General features: G+C 53.9%; 11 protein-coding genes across 11 annotated transcripts; 5 read left to right on the forward strand and 6 right to left on the reverse strand.

Moving 5' to 3' along the window:
- Positions 1 to 1,489: 1,489 nt before the first annotated feature.
- Positions 1,490 to 2,703, reverse strand: BO82DRAFT_350537 (DsbA family oxidoreductase). The gene is made up of 3 exons (XM_025634180.1): positions 2,569 to 2,703; positions 2,364 to 2,508; positions 1,490 to 2,295 (listed from the first exon to the last, which is right to left on the reverse strand). The coding sequence occupies exons 1-3, from the start codon at positions 2,614 to 2,616 to the stop codon at positions 1,724 to 1,726; spliced, it is 765 nt and encodes a 254-aa protein (XP_025496491.1). The 5' UTR covers positions 2,617 to 2,703; the 3' UTR covers positions 1,490 to 1,723.
- A 1,431-nt stretch (positions 2,704 to 4,134) lies between these two features.
- Positions 4,135 to 5,701, forward strand: BO82DRAFT_398040 (M28 family metallopeptidase; the record flags this gene model as incomplete). The annotated part of the gene is made up of 2 exons (XM_025638999.1): positions 4,135 to 4,209; positions 4,274 to 5,701. 2 exons carry the CDS (start codon positions 4,135 to 4,137, stop codon positions 5,699 to 5,701), a joined length of 1,503 nt encoding a protein of 500 aa, XP_025496492.1.
- Positions 5,702 to 5,831: 130 nt separating this feature from the next.
- Positions 5,832 to 6,273, reverse strand: BO82DRAFT_350538 (uncharacterized protein). The gene is made up of 2 exons (XM_025634181.1): positions 6,180 to 6,273; positions 5,832 to 6,128 (listed from the first exon to the last, which is right to left on the reverse strand). Exons 1-2 carry the CDS (start codon positions 6,208 to 6,210, stop codon positions 5,995 to 5,997), a joined length of 165 nt encoding a protein of 54 aa, XP_025496493.1. The 5' UTR covers positions 6,211 to 6,273; the 3' UTR covers positions 5,832 to 5,994.
- A 316-nt stretch (positions 6,274 to 6,589) lies between these two features.
- Positions 6,590 to 9,148, reverse strand: BO82DRAFT_350539 (copper amine oxidase). Its single transcript, XM_025634182.1, has 4 exons — positions 8,709 to 9,148; positions 8,064 to 8,643; positions 7,059 to 7,970; positions 6,590 to 6,970 (listed from the first exon to the last, which is right to left on the reverse strand). Exons 1-4 carry the CDS (start codon positions 9,018 to 9,020, stop codon positions 6,765 to 6,767), a joined length of 2,010 nt encoding a protein of 669 aa, XP_025496494.1. The 5' UTR covers positions 9,021 to 9,148; the 3' UTR covers positions 6,590 to 6,764.
- A 527-nt stretch (positions 9,149 to 9,675) lies between these two features.
- BO82DRAFT_301235 (glycoside hydrolase family 76 protein) lies at positions 9,676 to 11,358 on the reverse strand. Its single transcript, XM_025632076.1, has 3 exons — positions 11,280 to 11,358; positions 10,506 to 11,209; positions 9,676 to 10,413 (listed from the first exon to the last, which is right to left on the reverse strand). The coding sequence occupies exons 1-3, from the start codon at positions 11,335 to 11,337 to the stop codon at positions 9,835 to 9,837; spliced, it is 1,341 nt and encodes a 446-aa protein (XP_025496495.1). The 5' UTR covers positions 11,338 to 11,358; the 3' UTR covers positions 9,676 to 9,834.
- A 787-nt stretch (positions 11,359 to 12,145) lies between these two features.
- On the forward strand, positions 12,146 to 12,802 carry BO82DRAFT_428741 (YqaE/Pmp3 family membrane protein). The gene is made up of 3 exons (XM_025640467.1): positions 12,146 to 12,442; positions 12,517 to 12,651; positions 12,712 to 12,802. Exons 1-3 carry the CDS (start codon positions 12,429 to 12,431, stop codon positions 12,731 to 12,733), a joined length of 171 nt encoding a protein of 56 aa, XP_025496496.1. The 5' UTR covers positions 12,146 to 12,428; the 3' UTR covers positions 12,734 to 12,802.
- A 1,014-nt stretch (positions 12,803 to 13,816) lies between these two features.
- On the forward strand, positions 13,817 to 15,088 carry BO82DRAFT_350540 (2EXR domain-containing protein). Its single transcript, XM_025634183.1, has 2 exons — positions 13,817 to 14,703; positions 14,815 to 15,088. The coding sequence occupies exons 1-2, from the start codon at positions 13,919 to 13,921 to the stop codon at positions 14,894 to 14,896; spliced, it is 867 nt and encodes a 288-aa protein (XP_025496497.1). The 5' UTR covers positions 13,817 to 13,918; the 3' UTR covers positions 14,897 to 15,088.
- Positions 15,089 to 15,140: 52 nt separating this feature from the next.
- On the reverse strand, positions 15,141 to 15,982 carry BO82DRAFT_428743 (uncharacterized protein; the record flags this gene model as incomplete). Its single annotated transcript, XM_025640468.1, has 2 exons — positions 15,141 to 15,515; positions 15,814 to 15,982. 2 exons carry the CDS (start codon positions 15,980 to 15,982, stop codon positions 15,295 to 15,297), a joined length of 390 nt encoding a protein of 129 aa, XP_025496498.1. The 3' UTR covers positions 15,141 to 15,294.
- A 365-nt stretch (positions 15,983 to 16,347) lies between these two features.
- BO82DRAFT_398047 (uncharacterized protein) lies at positions 16,348 to 17,056 on the reverse strand (the record flags this gene model as incomplete). The annotated part of the gene is made up of 3 exons (XM_025639000.1): positions 16,348 to 16,462; positions 16,522 to 16,662; positions 16,869 to 17,056. 3 exons carry the CDS (start codon positions 17,054 to 17,056, stop codon positions 16,348 to 16,350), a joined length of 444 nt encoding a protein of 147 aa, XP_025496499.1.
- A 1,164-nt stretch (positions 17,057 to 18,220) lies between these two features.
- BO82DRAFT_350543 (uncharacterized protein) lies at positions 18,221 to 19,447 on the forward strand. The gene has a single exon (XM_025634184.1). The coding sequence runs from the start codon at positions 18,667 to 18,669 to the stop codon at positions 19,243 to 19,245; it is 579 nt and encodes a 192-aa protein (XP_025496500.1). The 5' UTR covers positions 18,221 to 18,666; the 3' UTR covers positions 19,246 to 19,447.
- A 789-nt stretch (positions 19,448 to 20,236) lies between these two features.
- BO82DRAFT_428745 (uncharacterized protein) lies at positions 20,237 to 25,011 on the forward strand. The gene is made up of 4 exons (XM_025640469.1): positions 20,237 to 21,396; positions 21,475 to 21,965; positions 23,799 to 23,960; positions 24,012 to 25,011. The coding sequence occupies exons 1-4, from the start codon at positions 20,499 to 20,501 to the stop codon at positions 24,801 to 24,803; spliced, it is 2,343 nt and encodes a 780-aa protein (XP_025496501.1). The 5' UTR covers positions 20,237 to 20,498; the 3' UTR covers positions 24,804 to 25,011.
- The last annotated feature ends 336 nt before the right edge of the window (positions 25,012 to 25,347 follow it).

The raw sequence follows: 25,347 nt of genomic DNA on the forward strand, positions 1-25,347 counted from the left end.
CGCAGCACATTCGAGTGGCGGTAGGTGATGGCCAAGATCAGGGGCGTGTTGCCGTCCGCGTTGGGCCGGTTGGCGTCGATGTCGCGCGCTTGCAGCAGGAGGCGCGCGACCTCGGCGCGGCCCCGCATCGCCGCAATGCATAACGGGGTCGGCGCTTTCTTGTCTTGGATGTTGACGTCGGCGCCGGCGTGGATGCTGTGCTGTGCGGTGCCGGCCACCCCGCGGCGGGCGGCCCAGACCAGGGCGGAGGATTTGTGGTGCCGGGCGTTCTGGCGGTAGAGGTAGGGATTCACGATGCTGTGCAGGCGTCGGTTGACTCGCGATAGGGCGTTGATGTCTTTGCGCTGGGCGAGATGGTTGGCGACCATTAGGATCAGCTCAGGGGGTAGGTCGAGGGGTGGCATTGCGTTGAGGGTGTAGCTTGGACCGGATACGGAGCGCTGAAGGATGAAGCAATCGGAGTGGAGCGATTGGTAAGATGGTGATGGGTAGATGATTGGTGGGTGGTGGTAGTGCTGGAGGTGAGGTTCATACCCCCAGAAGTAATTTATACTGGCCATCTGGGTGTCAGTTTCCATTTTTGCCGGACTGTTCGTGTTTAGATTCACTGGGAACAATGCGATCCCTCGGTACTAGTAGTGAGGATGCGATTTTGAGAAACTAGTCTGCCTAGTAGGGCCAGTCGTCCAAGGCTGTCTGTTCTCTTTCTACCCCCATAGTTTGAGAAGTGACTAAGCATGGGGGGGGGGGGGCACTGCAAGGTTCACTCCCAACTTGGAAGGAAATGCACGCCGACCTCACTTGGGCATAACACAGCATCACCGCTTCGATTCGGGCCAGAACTGGCTGTGATTGGCTGCAATGCAGGCAAATGTCGGTATGGGGCCTTTTCTCCACGCGGCTTGGCGGCCAAGACAAACGCTGTGCCCGCCATTTCACCCTAGAGCTTAGCTTCACCCCAGTGCGCAGCTAATCACCAGAGCAGGAAACACATGCCGACAGCTCCATCAGGGCCCACTTGAGTAGTTGCGTGCGACTGGAAAGAGTCATTGTACAGTACCTTTGTGTGGCAAGTTCATCATCCGATGTCAGCCATCAGATCTGCATATTGTGGATGTTGTCCGCGTGTTCTTTGCCTTCGTGTCTCGGTTTTAGCGTATAGTCTCCTCAAACAGCATCGGGTAGCAACGGATCCTGCCAGCAGATGACGAGATTAACCGTTGCGGTCAGATCCTTCAGAGTGGTGAAGGCATGGGAGATTATGCCAGTCATCCTGCGGGGGAGTTTGTTGCTGGTCCCTGATAGGGCCTGCTGCATGAATACCCTAGCCTTAGTTGCGCCAGGTATTCGCCATCCTCGTTGCCCCCAGACAGTACCGATGAACTTGGCTTCTGACAAGTCTTGGGTCTTGATCCAGAATTTAACTGCTTATTGTGGTGTTCGTGCCACAAAGTATCACAAGCATTCAACTGGGGTTGAAACTGCTGTGGTCCAATAGTCTTGCTATATTGGCAGGCCAGTAGTGCATCTCACACAAGAGTCCTCAAACCAGATAATGTGGACATTAACCATGAACTTCTGCAACCTCTTGCATCCGCAGAACCGTTCCAGACCGCGACCTTTTCCGTCCAGACGCAAATCAGAAATCAACACATATCCTCCATGCACCAACAACAGCCCCACAATCCTTCACGCTTCTCAATCTTGCTTCCATCGATGAACATCAGCAAGTATCCCTAGCGCACGCTACTCCCTGCACATCACCAGAAGCATCCGTCGCGCCCAATCCCTCCTTATACGCAACCAACGCCTCCAGGAACTCCGAAACCTCCTGCCCCCCGCTCAGCGTGCGCATCCGCTCCCCCTCTCCGAACTGAAAATACGGTACCCCAACGACTCCCTCCTCCCTTGCCCTCTGCGCCTCCTGCTGAATCTCCGCCACCCCGCGCCCTTCCTCCAACCACGCGCGGACCACTCTTTCATCCATCCCCGCCTGCCCAGCCAATCGAACCAACGTCTTCACATCCGTGATATCCTGCTCCCGCTCAAAATGCGCTTCGAAGATCGCCTCCACGAGCCCCGCCGTCCCGGCACCGGGATCCGACCCGGCCACCGCGGTATCTAAGGGATGAAACTTGTCCTGCAGCGCACTGAGCATGATAACCTGGTGCGCGGGGGTGGTGCTTCCGATGCACCCGCCGAAGCGGAAGTGAATCCCGTCGGCGCGGCCCAGGCGTTGGAGGTGGGCTTGCGCCTGGGGGACCTTCTCCGGGCCAAGCTTTTGAGTCATTCGCTCTGAGCGGTCGGTCAATCAGTATACGGATGTGGGTGTGGGAGAGGTAAGGAGGTTTGGGGACGTGTACCCATGTAAGGAATGCTCTCCATCGGGGCGTTGGCGTCCAGAATGTACGGTTTCCAGGTGATGCGGATGGCGTCTTGACTGCCGCCGGGGTAGGTGTTCCGGTAGAGGCGGATTGCCTTGGTGAGGCGGCGGTAGCCGACGTAGCACTTTCGGGTCTTGAGTCACTGGGTTTTACCCTTTGCAGGGGAGGGGTGCTGGGAACGTACCCACGGGCAGACTGGGTCTGATGTGATGAATATGTTGATGAGTGTCATTCTGTTTCAAGGGATGACGGATAGAAGGTTGGTTTTGATGTCTCTCACGACAGCCTCAACAGATGATAAGTGCGTCTGGTAAGAGTCCTTGCTGGTATTGCTTCAGTCGGTGAGTATGGTCGTCGTTCGATGGCACGCACTTTATAGCTGCGGGCTAAGTCACTTCCGACCACAGTTATCTAGGAGCCTGGGATTCAGGCAACCATAAATCCTGAGGAGTTGCACATTTGAGACTTCTCAAAACATACCGTGGACCATTTATTCCTTGGGAAGAGAGCTTATTCTAAGAATCTTACCTCAAATCTTCCCATATAAATCGGTGGTTTGATGGGCTTACCAAGCAGTGCAAAAATAGTCATCGAGTCAAGCTGCTCTATCGGGGTTGTGCGGGGTATCGATACACTCAGTCATGTGCTCACAGTTCCTCAGAGCTGTCAAAAGAGAAATGTCAAGTACTACAATGGGGAGTTCAATATCCGTCAAGGAGTAACAGTTTGCTGGGGGATTTTGGGGTCGAAGTGTAACGAGAGTTTGAGCAAACAGTAAATTCAGGGTCCGCACTAACACGCTGCCGGTCGGCCACAGCCACGTGGAACAGAAATGATAAATAGACTTTTGACTTGACACAACTTATGAGCTCTAGCTTCAGCAGTTCAAACAATGGCCCTGTCTGATGCTTCTTCTGGAAACTAGAATTCCTATCCTTGCTGATGAGGTTGAAGTGTTTGCCCCGACATCGACCGTCTCGATCCATGCATGATTCACAGTTCACCTGGTTCTATGCGCAACACGGGTAGGGCTCGACGCTGTCCCTCGTATACCCTGCAACCTCAATGCATTCTCCCATGATCGGTCCTGCCTCCTTTTGACTCGCGAGCTGCACGCAAAAAGCCATGTCAAAGCGCATGGTATGAGAAGTTGATGATGTAATCTGTCGCTTCACATCTGTACACGCCGTGCGCCTATGAGAGTATAGGCTGCGACCACATGATTTGGACAGCGACCAGAGCAACTATATGTGCCTATAAATGTGTTTCGTCGGAGCAGTAATCAATGAGGCTTGTTCTGCTCCCCATTTACTGATTCTGTCTGTTCAGCAGTAGAGGCACTCGAGGCGCATCCTGACAACGTATATGATTCTAGAAAGTGTATACCTCCTCGAGCTCAAGGGGCGAAGGTCAATCATGTTCTACCAAACGGTTGCCAGCACGAAGGTTGCTACCACCATACTATGCGAGCAGTGTAACCTGAGCTGGGACTCGCGCCGCTGTCTGTTGGACTTGTCCCTGGCCAAGTGTTGCACAATACCACTCTGGTCGGATTGCGCAACCAGCTAAACAGCACCATTCCACCTACACTGGCAGTGACGGTAACTTGATTGGCAACTGCGGTGGAGGGTACCATAAAGTCATCCCAGACCCCGGGACGGTCGAGCTGAATTCAAACTCTTCAGCAACTCACTACTCCTTAGATCACCCCATTTCCTGAGACACTCTTTCTTCTATTATTACTATCATTATGAAGGCATTAACTCTATTATTATCTGTTCCATTCACTGCAGCTCTTGCACCTAAGAGAGCCCCTGTCTCCCCTGTATGCCCCTGTCTCCTGCTGAATCACATCTTGCGATTCACTAACTCCCAGCCTGCCCCCTTAGGACACATTTGCATCACATATCACCTTATCCGACCTCCTCGAAGGCACGCAGAAACTCCAAGACTTCGCATATGCCTACCCTCAACGCAATCGCGTCTTTGGCGGCGCCGCCCACAATGACACGCTGGACTACATCTACCATGAGCTCAACGCGACGGGGGCATACGACCTCCACCGACAGCCCCAAATCCACACCTGGACGAAACACAATCAATCAGTGACCACAGCTGAGGGGCACACCATGACCGCCTACAGCATGACCCACAGCCCAAGCACGAACGTAACAGCCGAACTGGCCCTCGTCCCGCAACTCGGCTGTAGCGTCAAAGACTACAACGCGTTAGCAGTCGGCAAGATCCTCCTCACGCGCCGGGGTGGCTGCAGCTTCGGCAATAAATCTATTCTCGCCGCGGCCGCCAACGCCGCGGGCCTCATCATCTACAACAACGTCGCCGGCCCGCTGCACGGCAACTTAGGCAGCCCTAACACTACAACCCCCTTCGCTCCAACCATAGGGATCAGCCTCCTTGACGGCCAACGCCTTCTGCGCAACATCACGCCCAACGCCACCTCCGCCAACACGACCACCCCCACCCCATCTCCACGGATTACCCTCTATATCCACATCGAATCCGCCCCCCGCCTGACTTACAACCTCATCGCGCAGACCAGGGCCGGCAACGCAAGCAACGTGATCACAGTAGGCAGTCATACCGACTCCGTGGACGCCGGCCCCGGCATCAACGACAACGGCTCCGGCACCATCGGCTGTCTGGCTATCGCCCGCGCTCTTGCCTCGTCTACATCCCGTCCCGTCATCCGCAACGCAGTGCGCTTCCTCTTCTTCACGGCCGAGGAATTTGGGCTCTTAGGTAGCACCTACTACATCAAGAATATGTCGCCCACCAACCTCACGCGCATCCGTCTGTATCTGAATCTCGATATGATCGCCTCCCCCAACTACGCGTACATGATCTACGACGGTGATGGCTCCCGGTATAATGTCTCCGGCCCCCCGGGATCGGATCACATCCAGCACACGTTTCAGGAGTACTTCGAGCGGAGAAATGTGTCCCACCGCGCGACGCCGTTCAACGGGCGCTCGGATTATCGGGCCTTCATCCGGAAGGGCATCCCCGCCGGGGGACTGTTCACCGGCGCGGATGGAGCCAAGACGCAGCGGGAGACGGAGTTGTTTGGGGGTCGGGCCGGGGTAGCGTATGATCCTAATTATCATGGCTCTGGAGATACGGTGGCGAATATGGATCAGGAAGCGTTCTTGATTAATGCCCGGGCGGCGGCGTTTGTAGTGGCAAGGTATGCCGGGGATTTGGAGGGGATTCCGGAGCGGAAGGGTAACCGCTCGGAGGTGGAGGGTTTGGGGGGGGGGGATGAGCTGGGGAGGGTTCAGGACGTGGTTGTCGCTTAGTTGATTTGCTTGCGGTGTGTCGGGTTGGTGGTTGTGGAATTGTCGAGATTGGGTATCGTGCAACCTGCGTTTCCTTGAGTGAATGATGAACTTTTTATTCGTTGTTACAAGCCTGTTTATTTCTCATCAGAAATTCTCTTGTTTGTATTATTGACATGCGTACAGTACATGTATATCGTCACCTCCAGCAGAATTCCGCCAGTATCACCCTGTCCCTCAACACCCCAACGCCTCCCTCCCGTCCCCTCTTTCCCCAGCATCTCCCAAAGCTAAATAACAACACACCCCGAGAGTCACCGCGCCGCCTTGGGCGGGTAGGCCTTGCCCTCCCGCTCGACCTTGGGCGTGCAGGTGCACCGCTCGCTCTCCGGGATCGCATCCATGACCGAGGGGATGTGCGCGCCGCAGCCCCACCAGGAGGTTTTTTCTGTCTTCGTCAGCGTCCTCGTTTTGAGTTCTAAATGGTTGGGGGACATACGGCACGTAGAGCAGGTAGCCTTCATGCACATGATGACGGTGGTAGAGGTAGGATCTTGTGGTTATAAGGAGGATGTTTGGTGGTGGTGGCGGTGTTGGTTGGTTGTGGATGAACCAGCGGAAAAGTGGGGGATTTTTATGGCGCTGCTACGCTGCTTAGTCAGGTTGGAGGCATGGTCGGCGACCCCTCCGGGGTATGATTGTGCTGGTCGGCGAGGTCGGTGGGTCGGTCGGGTTCGGGATATAGGACCACATTTTGAAAGGGGGGTTAGGTCTTATCGTGGTACCGCATTTCTTATCTTCAATAGTGGGGGAGGACTGGTAGTTGGGGTAAGATGGTGGTGGGAATGCGGACGGGTTATGACTTAGTAGTTACTGGTACTGTTGGTGAGTGTCGATGCTCCCCTTAAGTCGCGAGACGCCATGAAGTGTCCATACTATAGATGACTGATTTCCCATTGAATATCACGGGTCCCGGGTGATGTGCAAATTCAAACAATCGAGACGAAGCTACAAGACCAAGGAATGTCATTATTCGTGAGACCATACAGGAGTGAATCTATCTATCTATCCAGAAAAACACAATCTACAACTTCCCCTGCCGCTCCACCGGCGCACAGCACGCCACCGGCTCCGGGTGCAGCGTCGACTGGTTGAACGTCTGGTTCGAGGCCGGCACATCCAGCGCGGGGTTCTTGGTGAAGAAGCCGTCCGGGCGCAGCATGACGCTGACGCGCTCCATCGGCATGACGGGGAAATCTTCGATGCGGGGGTTATGCGTGAGGCCGAATGCTTTTCGTAGGTTAGCGTTGATCGAATCCACGAGACAGCGGCGGTAGCTGTGCTATACACAGAGAGGGGAGTGTAAGGGAAGACTCACTATGCCACAGCACCAGATCCTCATTCTCCACCACCTCGTTCCGTTGCACCCACTTGTCCACCCCCTGGGAGTCGGAGCTCTGGTTCGTGAACTCGCCCGCCGCGTATAGCTCGTCGTCCCGGTACCGCGTCACCCAGATGGGCTTGGTGCCGAAGCGGGCGCGCTTGACGCCGTATGACTTGGGGCTGGCCAGGAGCATCTGGCTCGGCGAGGTCTGCAGCTTATAGGCGACGGGCTTGTACGTGATCGGGTTGACGTGCGCATCGTTCCGGATCTTGAACACCCGGTGACGCGCGACGTCCGTCTCCGCGGTGCCGCTGCGCCGCAGCACCGTCTGCTCGGTCGTGTACCCCACGAGCCACGGGTTGTTCGCGTCCTCCGGGAGGGGCACGCTGTCCTCGTAGTAGACCGTGTTGTTGAAGCCGTCGAGCGCCGGGTCGATGCGGAAGGAGAACAGGTGCTGATGGAACGGCGCCATCACCCCGGGCCCCACGTTGGTGCCCCACGGCACCGTCGTGCCGGGCGTCTCGTTGTCAAACGGCACCGTCGACAGGATCCCCGTCGCGCGCACCTCCAGCTCGATGTTGGCCGCCTGGTCGAAGATGAACGCGAAGATGTACTCGTAGTTGGCTACCGTGCAGATCATTTGGATTACCAGCTGGCGGTTGCGCACCACCGTGGCCGCGTTCGTGCGGTAGTTCGTGTGTTTGTGCTGCAGCCCATTGTCCTGCTCATGCAGGCAGATCACGTTCTTTAGGAGGAGGGGTTGGCCTTTCGAGTCCGCGCGGTATCCGTCGAAGTACTTGATGTGTCCGAGGCAGTCGCAGCCCAGGGAGAGCTGGTTCGCCGTGATGCCGAAGCCGACGTCGCCAACGTCGAAGGCTTGTTTGCGGTGGTAGGGGGCGCGCGGGTCTGGGGTAGTGTTAGTGTGTGTCTCAGTCGTGGTCTCGACGATTCTGCGAGGAAGGGTGACAGCTGCATGACCCAGCTGGAGTCAGGACGTACCTCCGTAAGGAACGGTCATTTCCGACACAGACAATCGGTAGAACAGGTTGCGTCCGTCATAGGTGGTGTTGTAGACGACCAAGCCCTCGCGGCTGTTGAACCCCACGCGGAACCGCCACTTCTGCCACGACACAACATTCCCCTGGACCGTGAACGACGGGCCCTCGGGCTGCTGCACGATGTAGGGCTTCAGGTCTGTCCGCACGGGCTCGTCCAGCAGCTCGTGCGCATACTGGATGGTTTGCACGGGCTTCCACGGTTGCGTCTCGGTGGTGGTTGCATCGACGCCACCAGGCAGGAAATCAATCCGGACCAGCTCGTGGGTGATGCCATCGAACACCGGAGAAAACTTGCAAGGGGTGGAGTAGTGGTTGTTCTGCGGGTGGTTCGTGGCCACGACGTACATGTAACACTGGAACAGCCGGCGGGTTTCGTTGGGATCGTCCCGCCCATAGATCCAGGGATCGTTGCAGACCGTCACGCCGGCGGGGAGCTGCAACTTGGCCACCTCCGCCTGTACTGCGGGGTGGTTCAGGCACAATCGCTCGATCTCCTCCAGCTCGTCGGCGTCCACGGGGGCCTGGGGCGAGGAGGTCAGCAGTGGGAAACATACGGCGGAAGAGTTGTGCAACCCCGGAGACATACCTGAACATCCTTGGGCAGTTCCTTAGCGAACACGATAGAGCGGGTGCCCACGTTCAACAGGGCTTTCAGAAAAGCACCGGTGTCCAAGCGGTGGAAGAGAACCTGCAGCAACCGCGTCGGCTTGGGAGGCAGTGGCTGTCCCAGACGCTCTGCCTCGATATACGGCACAACCTCGCTCTTGATTGGCTCCTGGATATCAATCTTCTTGTACCGGAGCTTGACGCCGGGGAAAGCAGCCTCGACCAACTTGGTGGCGAGGACGATTTCCGCCGGGCTGATGGGGTCAAATGGGTGTGGACCGGAAGCTGCCATTGTGTCTGCGGGATTGTAACAGGAGAACCCTCTGCTTCGCGGCTAAATCAAAGGTATAAAGGGCAATTGAGGGATACGCAAGAAGCGAGACGAAGGACTTAAGTAGTCGGATAGACGGTATCTCCTCCCCGCCTCTTTGTTTCACAGAGAGTTCACAGAGAGTTTCCAGACACTGCAGATTATCAGCAATCCCGATCCCGGCATTTGCCTCTCTCTTCCAGAACTGGGAACTGTCTTCTGATTGGGCCGATGGACCGACTCGGCGTATCTTTGGCCACATCCGGACTAGTGCAAGATAAGAAATCGATCTCTGCTTATGTCAGTTTCCAGTCCTGCCCGATAAGATTGGCGGTGATGGGCGAAGTCCCAACAGTCGGTAAGAAGTCGTGTTGAATAATGTGGACTTGGCATCAAGGAAGGAAGCCGGAGGGTCTCGTGTTCGAAATCGGTGGATGTTGGTAGGTTATTAGATTCCTTTTCGCCCCACCCTGTCACTTCCAATCATGCAATCCACACCGTTCATCCTGGGGGTTTCTCTCCATAATAGCCTATTCCAGTAATTTTGGTCTGTTTACAACAATCTCTGGATTGAGTATCTTGCGATCTCTTTCAATAGCGTACATAAGCGAAAATAGCAATGCTTGTGTGAGAGAATGAAGTTTGAAGGGTGACTGATAACGGTGTAGTGAGCAACTCGGCTAATGGAGGACCACGCCAGCGAAGTCACTCAGTACTACAATCTTGAATCATCACTCACGAGCATCTCACGGTATCTGGCCAGACAGATCAACTCCGAAAACACCATCGATCACTATCACGGCCTCATGAAGAATGCGGTGCCCACCACCAAAGCGATGACCACCCCGGTCAAGGCCGCGGCGCCCACCCGGTCGGCGGCAGTGATGGGCCTGAGCGCACTGGGGTCCCTGGCCTTATCCGAGGTTGCGGTGCCCGCCGCCCCATCCCCCTTGCTGGAGCCCCCCGTCTGGTGGGTAAGGGGCCCCGCCACCGACTCGACGAGCAGGGTCTGGATCGCTTCCAGCGCCGACATCTGCTGTCCCACCCCTCTGGTCCCATCGTAGACCCCGGTTGTCCACTTCATTCCACAGTACGTCCCGCTCGCGCCTCCCACACATTGGGCGGCCGCCGCCCGCGCGGTCGGTCGGAGACGGCCCAGGATGAGATCGTGGGTGAAGGGCGCCAGTTTGACCGTGTCGGCCATCCACCGGAACAGATACGCCTTGAAGGAGAATTGATCCACCTGGCAGGTGTCCCAGTTCTCGCACGCGGACTCGTAGAACACGTTGCGCGCTGTCTCGTTGTCAGAGAGGAAGATATCCTGGGCATCCAGCAGCCCCATGATCCGGTGTCGCCAGGTCTCATCGCCGTTCGTCTGCAAGATGCGGAGTAGTTAGTAACTCAAGACTTGTCTGGTTCTTGGCATAGGCGGAAAAGAGAAAGAACAGGCCAAAAGAAACAACATACGTAGTTCCACATATGCGCCGCCCCAAGCAGGAACACCCCATTGTTGTACGTCCACTCGACATGATTGAGATCCGAGCAGTTGTTTCCCTCGCTGGTGCCGTCGTAGACCTGGAATTGAGGCCCGATCAGTCCCACCCCCGAGCACCAGTCCCACGCTTTGTGGGCCCAGTCCGCATAGGTGCTGTTTCCGGTGTACCGTGCCAACCGGGCAGCGATGTTGAAGAAGCATCCGTTTGAGATCGCGTTACGGTAGGTGTAGCCACTGTTGAAGGCGTAGATCTGCCACTTCAAGCCTCCACCGCACTTGGTGGGGTCCCAGCGCGCGGCCTGCTGGTTGAAGACCGCCTGCGCCAGTGCCAGCCACGAGGGCTGATCGTCCGGGGGGTTCGAGTAGTTGTTTTCTGCCGCCTGCAGCGCGGTGAACGCCCAGAAGGCCTGGTCGTCGTTCCCTTCGGTGCGCGTCTGGTTGGAGGGCATAAAGTCGCGCTTCTCCCCGGCCTGGTGCAGGATGGCTTGCGTGGTGATTGCATTGTAGGTGTCGTCGCCGGTGTAGCTCCAGTAGTTGACCAGCGTGCCGAAGAACGCGCCCGCTTCCCACCAGTAGTACGGATTGGGGAGGTTTCCAGGCACGTCGCCGGTGTGGTTACCGCTGTAGAAGCTCACGAGATCCCAGGCGAGCTGGCTCGCGACGTGTTTGATGTTTGCTGTTGTGGTTTGAGAGTTAGTCGCGCGGTAACACGTGGGTCGTCTTGATGAAGGTTCTCGAGGACTCACCATGATCGTCAATGTTGAGGTCGATCGCGCTCGCTTTGAAGTAGGGGCGCGTCAACATCAAAATTAGGATGAGAATCCTCGCGAGGTTGAGTATATGTGTGCCTTGCATCTTGAGCTGTATGTTTGATCCTTTCTTCTTGATGACACAAATTGGATCTGTTGATGAACACACTCTCTCATGGTGATGGGAAAGAGAAAATGACAAGTTCCATCAGGTGCGAAGTGAAGGAGAAGTTTCTTTGAAGCAGGCGGGTCACACTTCACACATCCATAATCATACATTCACTTCTTCCCCTGTCATCGCTAGGTGTGTTACTGGTCTATTGAGACATTTTGGACAATTCACTGCTGGCCGCTGTGGATTCACCTTTCAAAAGGCCTAGTGCAGCCAGTTCTGTATATGAGAAAACCTTTGGCCCAGCAACATCAGCGCCTGAAGTCTGTGAAATCAGGTCCGACACTGACATAATGATAGGGTGCTCTTTGCAAACCATAACCTGATAGCCTCTGATGCTTGTACACATAACAAACAACGCCCAAATTTATGAAAGTCAAATAGGATGTCCTGAATCCAAGAAACAGACAACCACGTAAAGGCGCAGTCAAGGTCATCTATCCTCTGTGTACTTTACTCTCAAGATAGACTCCACTGATCGCCTGAGCCAAATGTAGGAAGTGGAAATCGACTCGGGCCAGGCACCGCATCGCAGTTGGGAAGATTACATCATTTCAGCCGGGCCGTTGCCTTGGCACTCTTGACTGCAAATTGGAGTGCAGCCCTATGCAAAAGGGTTGATTCTTCCACGAGACTCCCAAGCCAGATCGTCATTGGTTGTTGTGTCATCATCATTTAGGCTATCAGGAAACCTCCCTGGGCTATGGCAGCATTTTTGTGGTGTTGAGCGTTGATTTGTTGGAGAGAGTCGCGGACACCTCCATTTTCAGCCCTATGATGCACCCGCGCCTGATGTCATCGAGTTCGCTTTCCCCCCCGAAAGTCCTTTTAAACTCCTGAACCACACCACTTCCTCCTCGACTCTTTCTAAAATTCCAATTCTTACACCTTCAACTAACAGACCCAGCCCCTGATACTATACCTCAGCCTTACTACACCACCCATCCTATCAACCAAATCCCTAAACCCTCACAATGGCCAACACAGTGTATGTTCCCCGCCGCCCTCGCCGTCGCAACTCCCATCGAAAGGACGATTCTCAAGCTAACACCCTTCACACAGCGGTTGCTGCGAAATCATCATCGCCTTCTTCCTCCCCTTCGTCGGAGTCTTCATGCGCACCGGCTGCAGCTGCGATCTGCTGATCAACATCTGTCTCTGCATCCTGGGTTGGCTGCCTGGTGTCATCCACGCTTAGTAAGTCCACCCTCCCCTTTTTCCGCGCTGAGAAGGAATCCCAACTAATACACCTCGCAGCTACATCTTGGCCAACAAATAGATCATCGTTGTACGGAATCGTTCTTCGTGCGTCGGTCGGGACATTTTCACAATTTTGGGGCACGGGCGCAACTTCGGCGTATACCATTTGAACAATGCTTGAGGGTCGCGGATACGTGATATCGTTTGTATAATATTGAGCAGTAATGATAACGAGACTTTAATTGTGCGATTCCAATTTTGTTTCCTTTGCTTGGTTTGGCTTCGCGCCCTCGCTACGGAGTAATTACTTAGGCAGCAGTTTTCCGTGGGCGGGCCAAGGCGGTGGTGAGGCGGCGGAAGTTGGCCGAGAGTTCGAGAGAGTTTTGGTGACACTGCAGTTCTGGTGCCGGGAATGGTCTGTCGTGGCGAGTTTGGTGTTGGGACTGTCTCCAGAAGGCGTGGGATTAGTTGAGGCAGGTTCCACGATAAGGTGTATTGCTGGGCCAACTTGAGGTTATCTCCTGCACTGCAGCCACGTCGTCGCCAGCTCTCGACACGATCAAACCACTGTCTGGATACACCAGCCTGAATACTTGCGTGAGATGTATAGACCGCAGCCACAAAGCAGTCCTTCTCGAACAATTGATTCTTAGGTATAACTCGTCCTCGATCGGGCTTGCAGGTGGCCTTGTACAAAAGGTGAATAGCTTAGTCAGCTTGCATAAAGATTCTGCTCGTGCGTTGTCTTCCAGCAAATAGCTTTTACGCTTACAAAGTAGCAAACATTGGAGTTGTAACTGGGAAGGCTGGTATATAGGCTGTGTTAACTAACATGGCGGAGCTTAGAGAATTTCTATATGAATTGGGGCGCTTTTTGGTGTTGTTGTTCTCCAGCGGGATGTGTATATATATACCTGGAACGAGCCTTTCCGCGAAGAAGATACTACCTCAGGAGCCACGAAAATGTACGAGGCGACTGACTTCAAAATATCGCAGCCTAGCTGTTGCAGAAGTCGGGCAAAGCCCGGCTTGAACACAAAGTACCTTTGGCCAACTTAAAAGAGTCACTCAGACAGGCTATTCCTAAATCCGATAAGCCTGCTTACTATCTCAGAAAATTAATATAAATACCGCCGAGCAACCCCTCAAAACTCCGACTGAAGCTGAAACCTATTTCAACAGCTAAGCAGCAAAGGACCTACCGACTGGGTATCGCATATCGGCCACCGCGGTCATAAAATAGCTTCCGCCGCCATCAACAATCATGACATTCACTCTATTCCCCAAACTCCCCCCCGAGCTCCGCCAACACATCTGGCACCTCAGCCTCCCCGACCAAGTCCGACCAGGAGTGCTATTTCCGTACAACAAAGGTGAGTATGGCGACGACGATTACATTTTCGCGCGCACAGACCCGGTAAGCGCACCGCTGCCCCATCTGCTCATCAACCGAGAGGCGCACGGCACGGCGCGCTCGTGGGCGCGTAAACACTGCCTCAAGGTTCACTTCCGCCCAGGCATCGGCACCGGGTCGCACATCGTCACCCGCCACTTCGACCCGGACTATGACATGCTTTACCTTCCAGGGGTGGAACTTAAATGCTTCTACATGGACCCGCTCGACAGACGGGCGGAGCAGCTGCCCAGGGAGAGGATGTCAATTCGTGACGACGGGAAGGATCACCCTCGCATCGCTATCTCCAGCATGTTGTTTCAGTTGGAGCCCCGCGCGCTGGAGAGGATCTGGTGGTGCTTTCCACGGTTGGAAAGGGTGTACGTTGTTCTCAATCCGCCGAGTCTGAAATCTGCGGAGGAGGGATGGGAGATTCTGTCGCGGGGCAGGTTTCTCGCGTATAGGCCGGAAGGCGGGGGGTTTGAGTGGAGCCAGGAGGGCGAGGGCGAGTGGCTTTGTGGGGAGATCCTCTATGGCCGGCTGGAGGAGGCGGCCAGGAAGCTGAGCGGGTCGTTATCCGCTGCTGGCATCCAGCGGTTTGAGATCCGGCCTGTCTCAGTTGTCAAGCCGGGGAAGAGGTTGTCGGAGGTCGCAAGGTACATTTTCCTCTCCCATGCGTCATGATTATTCCCTCTAGAACTTTTACGGGCCGTAGGGCCTGCTTTGGCAACTGATGGTCCCCAGGTGCTAATGATTGAGGTTTACAGAGTAGGGTTCGGCTCGACAGCAATTACCTATGATTCCCCGGATCCTTTTCCGCCGCGGAAACTCATGCGATACTATGTTTGAGGTGGGTTATTGAAATTGAAAGTGGAAGAGAGACCACTGATTCCGCGACCACAAGGGTCGATCCGCAGGAACTGCCTGTCTGATGCCTAGAATCTCAAGCTTGGGCGCGACGGCAAGCGTGGGGGGAGAAGCGCGACAAGGATGTTATTTTGGAGAAGAAGGGGTATCGCACGTGAGTAAACTATCCTGTGCCCATAATTGAATCCAAACCTGCATGAAAGCCAGAACTCCAGCGACCACACTACTCAACCAGACATGAATGCCGTAAACCAACCGAAATTTACCGACCGTCGCGCTCTGGTGGCGGGCACTAAAGAGATCTGTGCAGCCCAGGACGAGGCGTTCGCCATCGAAGTATGCCTCCATCGCCCGTGCAGACTTTTTCATAAAGGAGATAATCATGACCTGGCACAGATCATCATCCGGAGAATGATCAACAGCTCGCCCCGAAGAGCCCCTTGATTCTCGACCTCTAGGCCGTTGTAGATGACCGCCATCATGTGCGGGAAGCCGCGCCCAGGCATATCGGTCATATGGAAGACCGCAAATTCGGGTTGCATGGATTCGTACACATCCTTCCAGAACTTGTAGTCGTCAGCACTGGGTTGAAGCGAGAATGCTAGTAGGAGGCGTTACGCCATTTGTTCCAAGAAACGAGAGGAAGAAGGGCTTGGGGGAAGCGCTGACCCGAGCGAGGCGCTCACCATTATTTGAACCAAGGACGATTCCTCGCCGCCTCGTCATAGGCCTGGCGGAAGGTATAGTCAGACCAGCTATGCTCAAATTGACGCGCACGACCGCTTGGGCTTGTAAAGCAGGTGTCCTGTTCGTTCAAGTCGAAGACCCATTGAAGCTATTTGATGTCCTCGTCGTCGGGCTCCGGCAAATCAGAGCGTGGCATGAAGAAGAAAGCTCACGGGCAGGAGCCCCACAGAGGGACAGTTGTTGGATCTCAACCTTCAGCTCTTTCAGCTGCAGTAGGTCGAGCTTGTGGGCCTGGAGAGTCTCAATTTTGTACTCCAAATCGACCAGGAATCTGCGTCGTTCAAGACGCCGGGGCGAGTCAGTATACATCGTAAGAGTCATCTTTTGTGCTGACATAAAAAGAATAGCGAGACTAGCAAGCATAGCGGTTGGATCCGATCGCTAAGTATGGTACATCTCACCCCTACAACAGCACATCGGAACCACAAATGAACCTTACAGGGCGTGTAACATCCTTTGGAATCTGCAGAATACCCGTCAACTCATCTCTGGGGGTTCTCCCCAAACCAAACCCACTCGTCACCCCACAAGTCCATCACAACTGACTGGGCCGCATTGATCCTTCTGCGCGTCGCCTCCGCGTCGTTGATATGCACCACCCCGAGATAGAGCTTTGTGTCCTTTCTCGGCTCCGACTCCCTCACCGGCTCATGATATGCGAAGTCATCCCGGATTTTTCGGCACCGCTATATGCACCCCGTCGACGATGCGCGGGTGAACCACCGCTGCACCACCTGCTCCGCCAGCCCCACCACGAGCCCGAAGTCCTCCGGCTCGACGAAGTGCATATGCTGATACTCCCTGTAGCAGATGTAGATCCCAGGGGAACCACCGCGGGGATCAGAGCGCAGAGCCGTTACGTCCGCTCCAGGATGCCCTCCATGACCTGGGAGAAATGGGCGCGGAAGAAGGAATCAAGCAACCAGCCCCGCTCGCACCACAAGGCGGCGGTCTCGAAGTAGGATTCCCACTGCAGCTCGAGATCGGCGGCGAGAAACTTGCTGTACAATCGACTGTTTGGCCTGGACCATGCGCACTGCTCGTGGAGGGGCTCCAGTTGCGTATATAACTCCGGTTGATTTAGGGCCAATCACGCAGCTCAGGAGCAGGGGCAGCAAGCCCCGGAAGCGGACCCTGTGCGGGATGATGTCTTGGCCCCCGGAGCTGGCAGAGGGTGCGGTAGGACTCGAATGCGACCGTGTCGTACCCGGTGGGCTTGATGTCTGTGGACCCGGGAGGATCGACGGCGAGGGTATCCACGCCCGTGCCGCGGAGGGGATCGCGCGAAGGTTGGCTTGCTAGAAGCAGGGAGACTGCCGTCAGATGTGTCCCGATCGTCCTTTTCAGAGACTTTCCTGAGCAAGTCACTGCAATCATAATGTCTTGGTTTAACATCTTGGCTGGACTAGAGAACACAGAAGACCGGCGTTTTTGGCCTGCAGCTCAAGACCCGCATTAGGTCCCACGCAATTGAGACGCTGAGTACGAGTGTTTCGGCCGACAGATGAGTCGCTCGCTGCTACAATTACTCATGTATGACCGCATGGCAGGGGCCTTTATCTAAATCTCCTCGTCTTTCGCTATCATCTTGGATCAAGAAACCAGGACACCGCACCGCTACTTGGCACTCTCTGTTGTCTTTGGTCTTTCTGGGAAAAAGGTTCCACGTAACGATTCGCCGACCTTTGCAAGGCACAAGATCTAATCATAGAGATACTTGTAACAGGGACACAACTGATAAAATTTCCTAGCACCTTCTTCAGATCCGCATTTTGAGCCATATGCCGCGGCAAGATGGGGCGTGCCCCTTGGTGAATAGAGATGTTAGCTTATACCCATTGCCCATATCTCCTTATACTATAAACAGAACTTGACATCTACTAGAGTACATGGATATATATGAGACCAAGCCAGATGTACATACCCACAAGTACTGAGGTGGAAGGTTCAAGATACTACCCGGTAGGTAAAGTACTCAGTAGGTTGTGACTTAACTGCCAGCGCTTGGAAAGTGTTTATCCACTAACACCGCGGTTGAACCCAGTTGTCTACCCATTCTGCCCGCAAAATTGTGGAAGGTGCCTAGCGGGTGGTGGTGGCGTGGCCTGACCATCCCGGGCAATGTCTACGAAAGAGCAAGAGTGGTTAGGAAGGCGGTGCATTCGAGCGCAGGTGGCGGTTTGCTTGGTTTGCTTAGTGTGTCTGGTTTGCTTTCCTCCCATGGTGCGGCAGAGTCACGGCTAAACAAAAGGCGGTAAAAGATCCAACGAGTGAAACATCACGTGCTCGCTATACCTACCTCGGCAGAAAACCGAGTCTGCCCCGGAGAAGAACCCAAGTCCCAAGAGTCCCAAGAAAATGCCTTGCTGATGCGGTGGCTCTGCTCCAAAGAACGTCATTGGGGTTGGTGGCAAAGGCTGTCGTAATGTCTGGATGAACCGATGGGGGGTCTAGAACCACTAACCAGACTGCAGCATACGCCAGTCTGTGGCCCACTGGTCCCCGCTCCAAACCTCCCCACCTGCGGGGTTTTTTTTTTTTTGTTTTTCGCTGTTTGACTCCAGGGCTTCAGGAACACACGCGTGTTCCTGTGTGTACCTTGCACAAGACCACCGCCATGATTCGCCGCTGAGCCAGGCAACCGTGGGTTAATGATCTAGAATTTTGTACCTGTCTTTAGAGTTTGACACGTTTAACACTTTTGTTTTACATGTCGCCTTTGGAGACAGCTGACACATCGCGGCTGACGAAGCCGCCTTCGTTTCCGGTCTCCACCATGAGATAGGTATAAAGATGCCCTTCGTTGCACTGCAATCTGCTCTATCACAACCATCCTCTCTTTTGAAGGTTATCTACCATCTACTCTACTTTCGCTATTGAGGTTGATCCTCGTGCATTCCTTTCGTGTCAATCGTCTGTTGATCAGAACTACCTTCTCTTCATCACATCCCATTCCTCCACAATCAGTCCTTATCCCACCAAAAACAACACATCAATCCTTCACAATGATGTTCACCAAGCTCTCTCTTGCTGCCACCTTCGCTGTCGCGGTCTCCGCACTTCCCCAGCCGTTGCAGTCGAGCACCACCAGCTCCGCAACCGCCACCTCGAGCAGCAGCAGCGCTAGCGCCAGCTCCTCGTCTTCCTCCAGCGGCGGCGGCAGTGTCTCCATCGTCAACAACATGAACAGCACCGTCTACCTCTGGTCCACCGCCACCACCACCGGCTCCAGCAGCATGCAGTCCCTGTCGTCCGGTGGCGGCAGCTACTCCGAGGCCTGGCAGAAAACCTCTGACGGCGGCATCTCGATCAAGCTGTCCACCACCACGGACGAGAGCAGCGTCCTGCAGTTCGAGTACACCAGCGACGGCGAAACCCTCTACTGGGACCTGTCGTCTATCAACCTGGACAAGGACTCCGCCTTCGTCACCGCGGGCTTCTCCGCTAGCCCCTCGGACTCGAGCTGCACCTCCGTCACCTGCTCCGCCGGCGACTCGGATTGCTCCGCCTCGTACCAGCAGCCCGATGATACCGATACCAACAGCTGTTCGACCTCGTCCGGCATTACTCTCACTTTGGGCTAAGCCCAGGAAACCATTCTGGTGGGAACTTCCCCGCCCGGGCCGAGCGTCCTAGCGATGCTGTCCGGCGGGTGCGCGTTTTGATGAAGGTGAAGGCCCGCGGGGCAGGCCATGATGCACTTTATGAACTATACTCGCGTTATGAATTGTTTATAGACTTCTAGATGATAGACGATAGAATAGAAACGTCTCGTTTTGCTTCTTACATATTACATGGTACTTTCTCCATCTCGATGATAAGGTATCTGTGGTCGGCCTCACTATCACTGTCCCCATTGAAGTAGACGATCCTGTGTTTCTCCAGTATGAAACCGTAAGTAATCGTAAGCGAAAAAACATGTAAGATCGAAGCAGTAACTACAAAGGCAGAAGATGGCATCTCTTTTGTGTCTCGCTTGAATAGGAGTCCTGTGGCTGGAACGCCGCAAGAGAGGTCCGTTAGGTGCCCCCTAATTGAGCTTCGGGTATAGCTTTTGCATGTATCGTTGAACACAGTTGCATGATATCTGAAGTAGGAATAGAGGAAGCATTCCCACGAATGGTCCAAGACCTCACGTTCCCTTGTCCGACTTACCTGGTCTGAGCGGCCCTGCTCCCGTTGTATCATTTCATGATCGAATCCACTGGGTCGAAAGAGGTCCATAGGACAATCGCCAGATAACATTTCGAAGCCCGCCAAGAAGCATGCTTGGTACCCTCAAATGCTGCTGAACCCTAAAGTGTAATGACGCCCCAATTCGTGGATGAGGTGGAGCTCTCTACCAAGGTATATCGCTGTCGCAACAATGGTAATCATGTTACAATAAGGACTATGCAGCAAGTAAAACAGGTACATACGACCACAGGGTGTGGAAAACAGGGCTTCCCGGCCGCTCAGCCGTACTAAGCCACAGGCCGGGAGGTTAGTAGTTGGGTGGCTGATCACCAGCAAATCCCTTCTGCTGTATGATTGAATATTTTTCTTAAATTCTATGTTCGGAACTCCAACCATAGCCAAAGCCAATGCACTGCATGCAATATGCCGCCGAGCCTTGTTGACGTATCGGCTGATATCTTCCCAGGATTCGTGCTTAGCGCTCAGCCTCGTCTCCCCCCCACCTCTAGTGTTGCGTCCATAAGCATAAAGCCATAAGAATGAATTCCGTCTCAGGTCGTATTGTGCTACCCACGTTCTACTCTGGCTCGCGCTCTTTTGTGTTCTCTGAGCCCATCACAGCAATATCATCCTCTTTCGTCCTTGCCAGCCTGACCGCTACATGGGATCGCCAAAGAATCCAGAGCCCGCAAGGGTGGTGCGACCGTCTACCCCAACCCTGACCACCATCTATCCTAGTCCCCCTCCCTCGCCGTGCTCGCCCGTCAAGAGTGTCGTCTCTGCCACCAGAGAGGAGACAGACGATGTCGTAGCCCCACCAGATGAGGCGGGGTGCGTGGCTAGGCCGCGGACACCGAGTACTCCTCAAAGTGAGCATAAGTCGGCATTGAAACCAGCCGAAATAGTCCTATGGCCTACCCCCACAAGCATTAAGGTGTTTCTTGAGGAGTTGCTGCGAGATGAGCTCTGTGGATCTCAAACGACAAAGAAGAGTTGTTCAAATCGCCGCAAACCTGGGAAAGCATCCGAGTTCAACGAGGTGATAATATCATTGAAGAGCCTGCCACCGTCCTCTACCTATTTCACAATGGTCGCAACACTCGAAAAGCTTGCTTTATCGATCCATTGCTCGAGACATGACAACGAAAAGTCGGTTGATGCTCGCATAGACGCCTGGCTCGCCAAGTATTTCCCCCGTCCGATTGACACCGCGATGCTTATCCGCAATGCGCTGCCGAACCATGGTATCATGTGTATTGGAACGACGACGAAGGGCAGCAGCTGTAGGATGAAGATCGGTGGGAGGAATGTTCAGGCAGTTGACTTGATCACCACCAAAATCCTGGACCCGGAGATCTACCTGCATGATGAGAGGCTGGAAGTCTGGCTCCAGAGGCTTGGCCGCAGCGCCCTTTGCTCCTGGCACACCGAACAGCTTCAAGAGCAAGTGGTTAGATGCAGAGCAGAGATTGCAATCGCACGGCAGTCTGAGTTGTCATCAAGGACAAGCATCGGTGGTTTTGGGAACCAAGATAATGCGACAGAGGAAGTGTGGCAAGGTTGGCATGACCCCTCACTCAAGGCTCAAACTTCCTGATAAAACCCCTTGGTCATGGTTTCCGCTCACGTTGAACCAGTCCCAGGGTATGATGCGTCCCCACTTCGTCTTCTTGCGACTGCCGGTCCGAGCAACGAGAACCCTTTGCTGGTGAAGGATTGTCTGGCAGCGATCAGCAAGTCTCTCACTCCACGAACTCCCAAACCAGGCTACGTCTACGCCTATACTGTTGACGGGAATGAGGGATATGTCAAGATCGGCTACACCACCCACGATGTCTTGAAGAGACATGCAGAGTGGGAGTTTGAGTGCAATCGGAAGGTCATAAGTCTTTACCCAGACTCGGCTGCCCTGGGTACGCAGATTGCTTGGCCGCAGCTGGTTGAGAGCCTTTGCCATGCAGATCTCTGCGACCGCAGGCTTCGGGTGGACTGCAGCGCATGTCAGAAGCAGCACATCGAGTGGTTTGATGTCACCTCGCAGAGAGCAATTGATACCATCGAAAAATGGTCTCAGTGGGTGACTCGAGTCGCCTGTCAGCCTAACTGGACGATGAAAGTGAAGGCGAAAGTGCGTGGGACTTCAGATCTGGCAGCATCGTTGCGTGCATTGTTACAGCTCTGATCAGGCACCGGAAGACAAGAGAGTACCGGGCAATTCGCCAATCTCGGTCTTTGATTAAGCTCGACGACTTCGGGGTATATTCCGTAGTCCTTCCTTTCAAGTTTGGGATCAGAAACCCTTGCTCTGTACATGCGCTCGTCTAATGTTTCTTTGGATAATGAGTTTCGCTAACGCTATGTATCGATGACGCCATTTAATTGTATTTGCTGGTCCATAGGTATTTTGTTCAGTCCAATGTGAAGCTTGAATGACTTAAGGTGGCGAATCTTGATTTGCCCCGGGATTCCCGTTTACAATCTTCTGCTTCTGTTGTTAGCTAGCCCGTAATGCAGGATACCATCTAGCGATGTAATGTATTCCCAGAGGTGATGGTGCAGTACGTTGTGGGCGCTTGGTTACCGCCGTCACATGTGTCCTGTTATGCATTTCCTAATTCTTATTGGTAATTTGAATTCTTCTGCCTCCGTTTTTGCCTAGTATGCACCTATTCAGTGACTATGCGCTGGTGGCTGGAGGTACATGGCTTTACTGCAAGCCTATCATGGTAGACGTGGCCTCTCATATTAGGCTCATACGTACATACTCTACTTCTGATCATCTTCCGCGCCTGCTACCTGCTTATTAGACCCCGATGTAATCTTGCTATCAGTCCCAATTTTCGATAAGCAAAGCCCCAACTTCTAGTTCGGGCTCTATTTCTCGTTTATATCTGTCCACACATAACCGGCCCTTAAGGATTGTTGTATGCTTCCTGTATTCGCCAAAACTTCCAGCTATTATGATTCGGATACCGGAGCTCTGGGAGCGCTTACTCCTGTAAGATTCAGACGTCGTCTATACTGTTACATACGTCAAGCTGCGCCAATGTATCATTGCCATTTGCCATTGCTATTGCAGGGTAGTGTGTTTTGCTTAGTGCTGACTGATCTCAATCAGCCTTGCAAAGCCTTACTAAGCCCCGCTAACGAACGAACCTGTATGGCTTACATATAGTTTTCGTGAATGCCCTTGGTCCCTGCTATCACACTATGGCCACTCGGACACCTCGCCTTATCCACGTATATCTCGTCCGCATCTGAGCGCAGCAAGCGCTCATTGATCTTCATCGTAACCAAAATGACTTCTTTCACTCACAATGACTACACTGTTGCCTGGATTTGCGCCGTAGCCATAGAGATAGAAGCGGCCAGCGCTGTGCTGAAAAAGACTCATAACAGTTTACCCAATCCTCCCAATGACCCAAATGCTTACTTACTTGGAGAAATCATTGGTCACCACATCGTCATTGTCTGCTTGCCTGATAAAGTCTACGCGAAAGCGTCTGCCGCAGGTGCCATAGCCCAAGCCTTCTCAACCTTTCCACAGATCCGCCTTGGTTTTATGGTGGGGTGCGGTGGCGGGGTTTCAACAGAGCAGAAGGAACTCCGTCTGGGCGATGTGGTGGTCGGCGTGCCTACTGGAGTTCACAACCGACTGATTCAATATGATTAAAGGCAAAGCGCTTCACAGCGGGTAAATCCAATTAACGGGCAATTTGAACAAACCTCCCAAAGGTCTTCTTACACATATCACGCGGCTCAAGGCAACAATGGGAGTGGCATCATGTACGAGCGAATGGCAGAGACCATGCGGGATGTGCAGTAACACGCCGTCGCCAAGAAAGTCCAGTTTTTACCTCCGGATGGGCAAGTCGATCATCTATTCAAATCCTCTTATCCTCATATTGACGGGAGGGCCTCTTGTGACGGATGCGACAAGACACAACTACAACGCCGACAGCCATGTGATATCAACGCGCCCCGTATAGACTACGGCTTGATCGCTTCGGGAGACCAGGTGATGAAGGACTCGGAGGCCCGAGATCGCCTTGCGCACAAATACAGAATGATCTGCTTCGAGATGGAGGCCGCAGGTGTCGTGGACCAGCTGCCGACTCTGGTGGTTCGAGGAATCTGCGATTATTGCGACTTCCACAAGCAGAAAGCGTAGCAGGGATATGCTGCCCTGACGGCAGCCGCCTATGCAAAGGTGCTACTCTCGACATTGCCGGCCTTCCAGAACGCTACCACAGTGGGTCACTGGGTGGTCCAATTCGCAAGAAATCCACATCTTGTCGGTCGCGGGGATGTCATGACCCAGCTGGAAAAACAGCTTTCCACCTCCGACGGACCCAGAGCAATCTCCGTCAGAGGTCTAGGGGGCGTGGGGAAGACACAGATTGCCCTCGAGCCGGCCTATCGTCTCAGAGATAAGGATAAGCACTGCTCGGTATTCTGGGTTTCCTGTACCAGCCTAGCGGTGGTCGAACAGTCCTATTCGAAGGTAGGAGAAAGCATTCAACTTCTCGATCCCCATCCAGCTCGGATCAAGGAACAAGCCAGAACATACTTGAGCTCCAAGCCATCTGGGAAGTGGCTTCTCGATTTCGACAATGCAGATGATACGCAGATCTGGCTATCTGACGGCGCTTCCGGTACCAAGCTGATCGACTTTCTGCCTCAGACTAAACATGGTCGTATCATATTCACCACCCGCAATCGCAAGTCAGCGGTCAGTCTGACCTCAGCCAATACCGTTTCGATCTCAGATGTGGAGAAGAAGATTGGTGAGAAGATGTTGGAGAATCTACTGCGTAGAATGAAATCAGAAGAGGACTGTACGACCACGGAATCCTTTCTCGAGCAGCTTGATTACCTTCCACTGGGGGATGCCCAAGCTTACGCGTATATTCTAAGTAATAATATCAGCCTCCTTGAGTACCTTCAGCTTCTCGAAGAGCAATAATCAGAAGTCGTGGAGCTTTTAGGTGAGGATTTTTATGGATGCTGGTCGATACCGCGATGCAGAAAACCCGATCATGACCACGTGGCGGATCTCTTTCAAGCAAATCCAGAAGTTGAACCCGGCCGCGGCTGATATTCTGTTCTTCATGGGCTGCTGCAGTCCCAGAGATATTCCTACCTCTTTGCTTCCCCTACCAACAATCAAAAAGCACGAGGTTGACGCTCTAGGGGTTCTGGAGGCGTATTCAATGACGAGCAGACAGAGAAACAATGACCTCAGCATACACAGACTCGTGCGTCAGGCAGTAAGAGATTGGCTCTGCAAGAAGGTTCTCTTCGCCGATCATGTGCAGAGGGTGGCTGATCGACTGGGGAAGGTTTTCCCGGACAGTGATAGGAAGTTGAAAGGTCGTGCTTAACCAGCGGGTAACTACCTCCTGGAACTAAATCTCGATGCTTCCAAGGACTGACTCGTGGGATGGTATCTCTCGCCCGACCGTGATAAATGCGTAATACGGTTTGGCACCCGGTAAACGATTTGAATT

Source organism: Aspergillus uvarum (assembly GCF_003184745.1).
Source record: "Aspergillus uvarum CBS 121591 unplaced genomic scaffold BO82scaffold_4, whole genome shotgun sequence".
NCBI lineage: Eukaryota > Fungi > Ascomycota > Eurotiomycetes > Eurotiales > Aspergillaceae > Aspergillus > Aspergillus uvarum.

Bases quoted from the DNA above. Each gene is read 5' to 3' on its own strand.
- BO82DRAFT_350537 (XM_025634180.1), bottom strand. From the start codon at position 2,616: ATGACACTCATCAACATATTCATCACATCAGACCCAGTCTGCCCGTGG. The intron at 2,509-2,568 runs GTACGTTCCCAG...AAGACCCGAAAG, and splicing joins CAGACCCAGTCTGCCCGTGG to TGCTACGTCGGCTACCGCCG. The intron at 2,296-2,363 runs GTACACGTCCCC...CCGACCGCTCAG, and splicing joins GGAGAGCATTCCTTACATGG to AGCGAATGACTCAAAAGCTT.
- BO82DRAFT_350538 (XM_025634181.1), bottom strand. From the start codon at position 6,210: ATGTGCATGAAGGCTACCTGCTCTACGTGCC. The intron at 6,129-6,179 runs GTATGTCCCCCA...TGACGAAGACAG, and splicing joins GGCTACCTGCTCTACGTGCC to AAAAAACCTCCTGGTGGGGC.
- BO82DRAFT_350539 (XM_025634182.1), bottom strand. From the start codon at position 9,020: ATGGCAGCTTCCGGTCCACACCCATTTGACCCCATCAGCCCGGCGGAA. The intron at 8,644-8,708 runs GTATGTCTCCGG...TCCTCGCCCCAG, and splicing joins AACTGCCCAAGGATGTTCAG to GCCCCCGTGGACGCCGACGA. The intron at 6,971-7,058 runs GTGAGTCTTCCC...ACCTACGAAAAG, and splicing joins GGATCTGGTGCTGTGGCATA to CATTCGGCCTCACGCATAAC.
- BO82DRAFT_301235 (XM_025632076.1), bottom strand. From the start codon at position 11,337: ATGTTGACGCGCCCCTACTTCAAAGCGAGCGCGATCGACCTCAACATT. The intron at 11,210-11,279 runs GTGAGTCCTCGA...AAACCACAACAG, and splicing joins CCTCAACATTGACGATCATG to CAAACATCAAACACGTCGCG. The intron at 10,414-10,505 runs GTATGTTGTTTC...CGCATCTTGCAG, and splicing joins CGGCGCATATGTGGAACTAC to ACGAACGGCGATGAGACCTG.
- BO82DRAFT_428741 (XM_025640467.1), top strand. The intron at 12,652-12,711 runs GTAAGTCCACCC...TACACCTCGCAG, and splicing joins CCTGGTGTCATCCACGCTTA to CTACATCTTGGCCAACAAAT.
- BO82DRAFT_350540 (XM_025634183.1), top strand. From the start codon at position 13,919: ATGACATTCACTCTATTCCCCAAACTCCCCCCCGAGCTCCGCCAACAC. The intron at 14,704-14,814 runs GTACATTTTCCT...TGAGGTTTACAG, and splicing joins AGGTTGTCGGAGGTCGCAAG to AGTAGGGTTCGGCTCGACAG.
- BO82DRAFT_350543 (XM_025634184.1), top strand. From the start codon at position 18,667: ATGATGTTCACCAAGCTCTCTCTTGCTGCCACCTTCGCTGTCGCGGTC.
- BO82DRAFT_428745 (XM_025640469.1), top strand. From the start codon at position 20,499: ATGGGATCGCCAAAGAATCCAGAGCCCGCAAGGGTGGTGCGACCGTCT. The intron at 21,397-21,474 runs GTTGGCATGACC...ACGTTGAACCAG, and splicing joins GACAGAGGAAGTGTGGCAAG to TCCCAGGGTATGATGCGTCC. The intron at 21,966-23,798 runs GTGCGTGGGACT...CAACGCCGACAG, and splicing joins CGATGAAAGTGAAGGCGAAA to CCATGTGATATCAACGCGCC.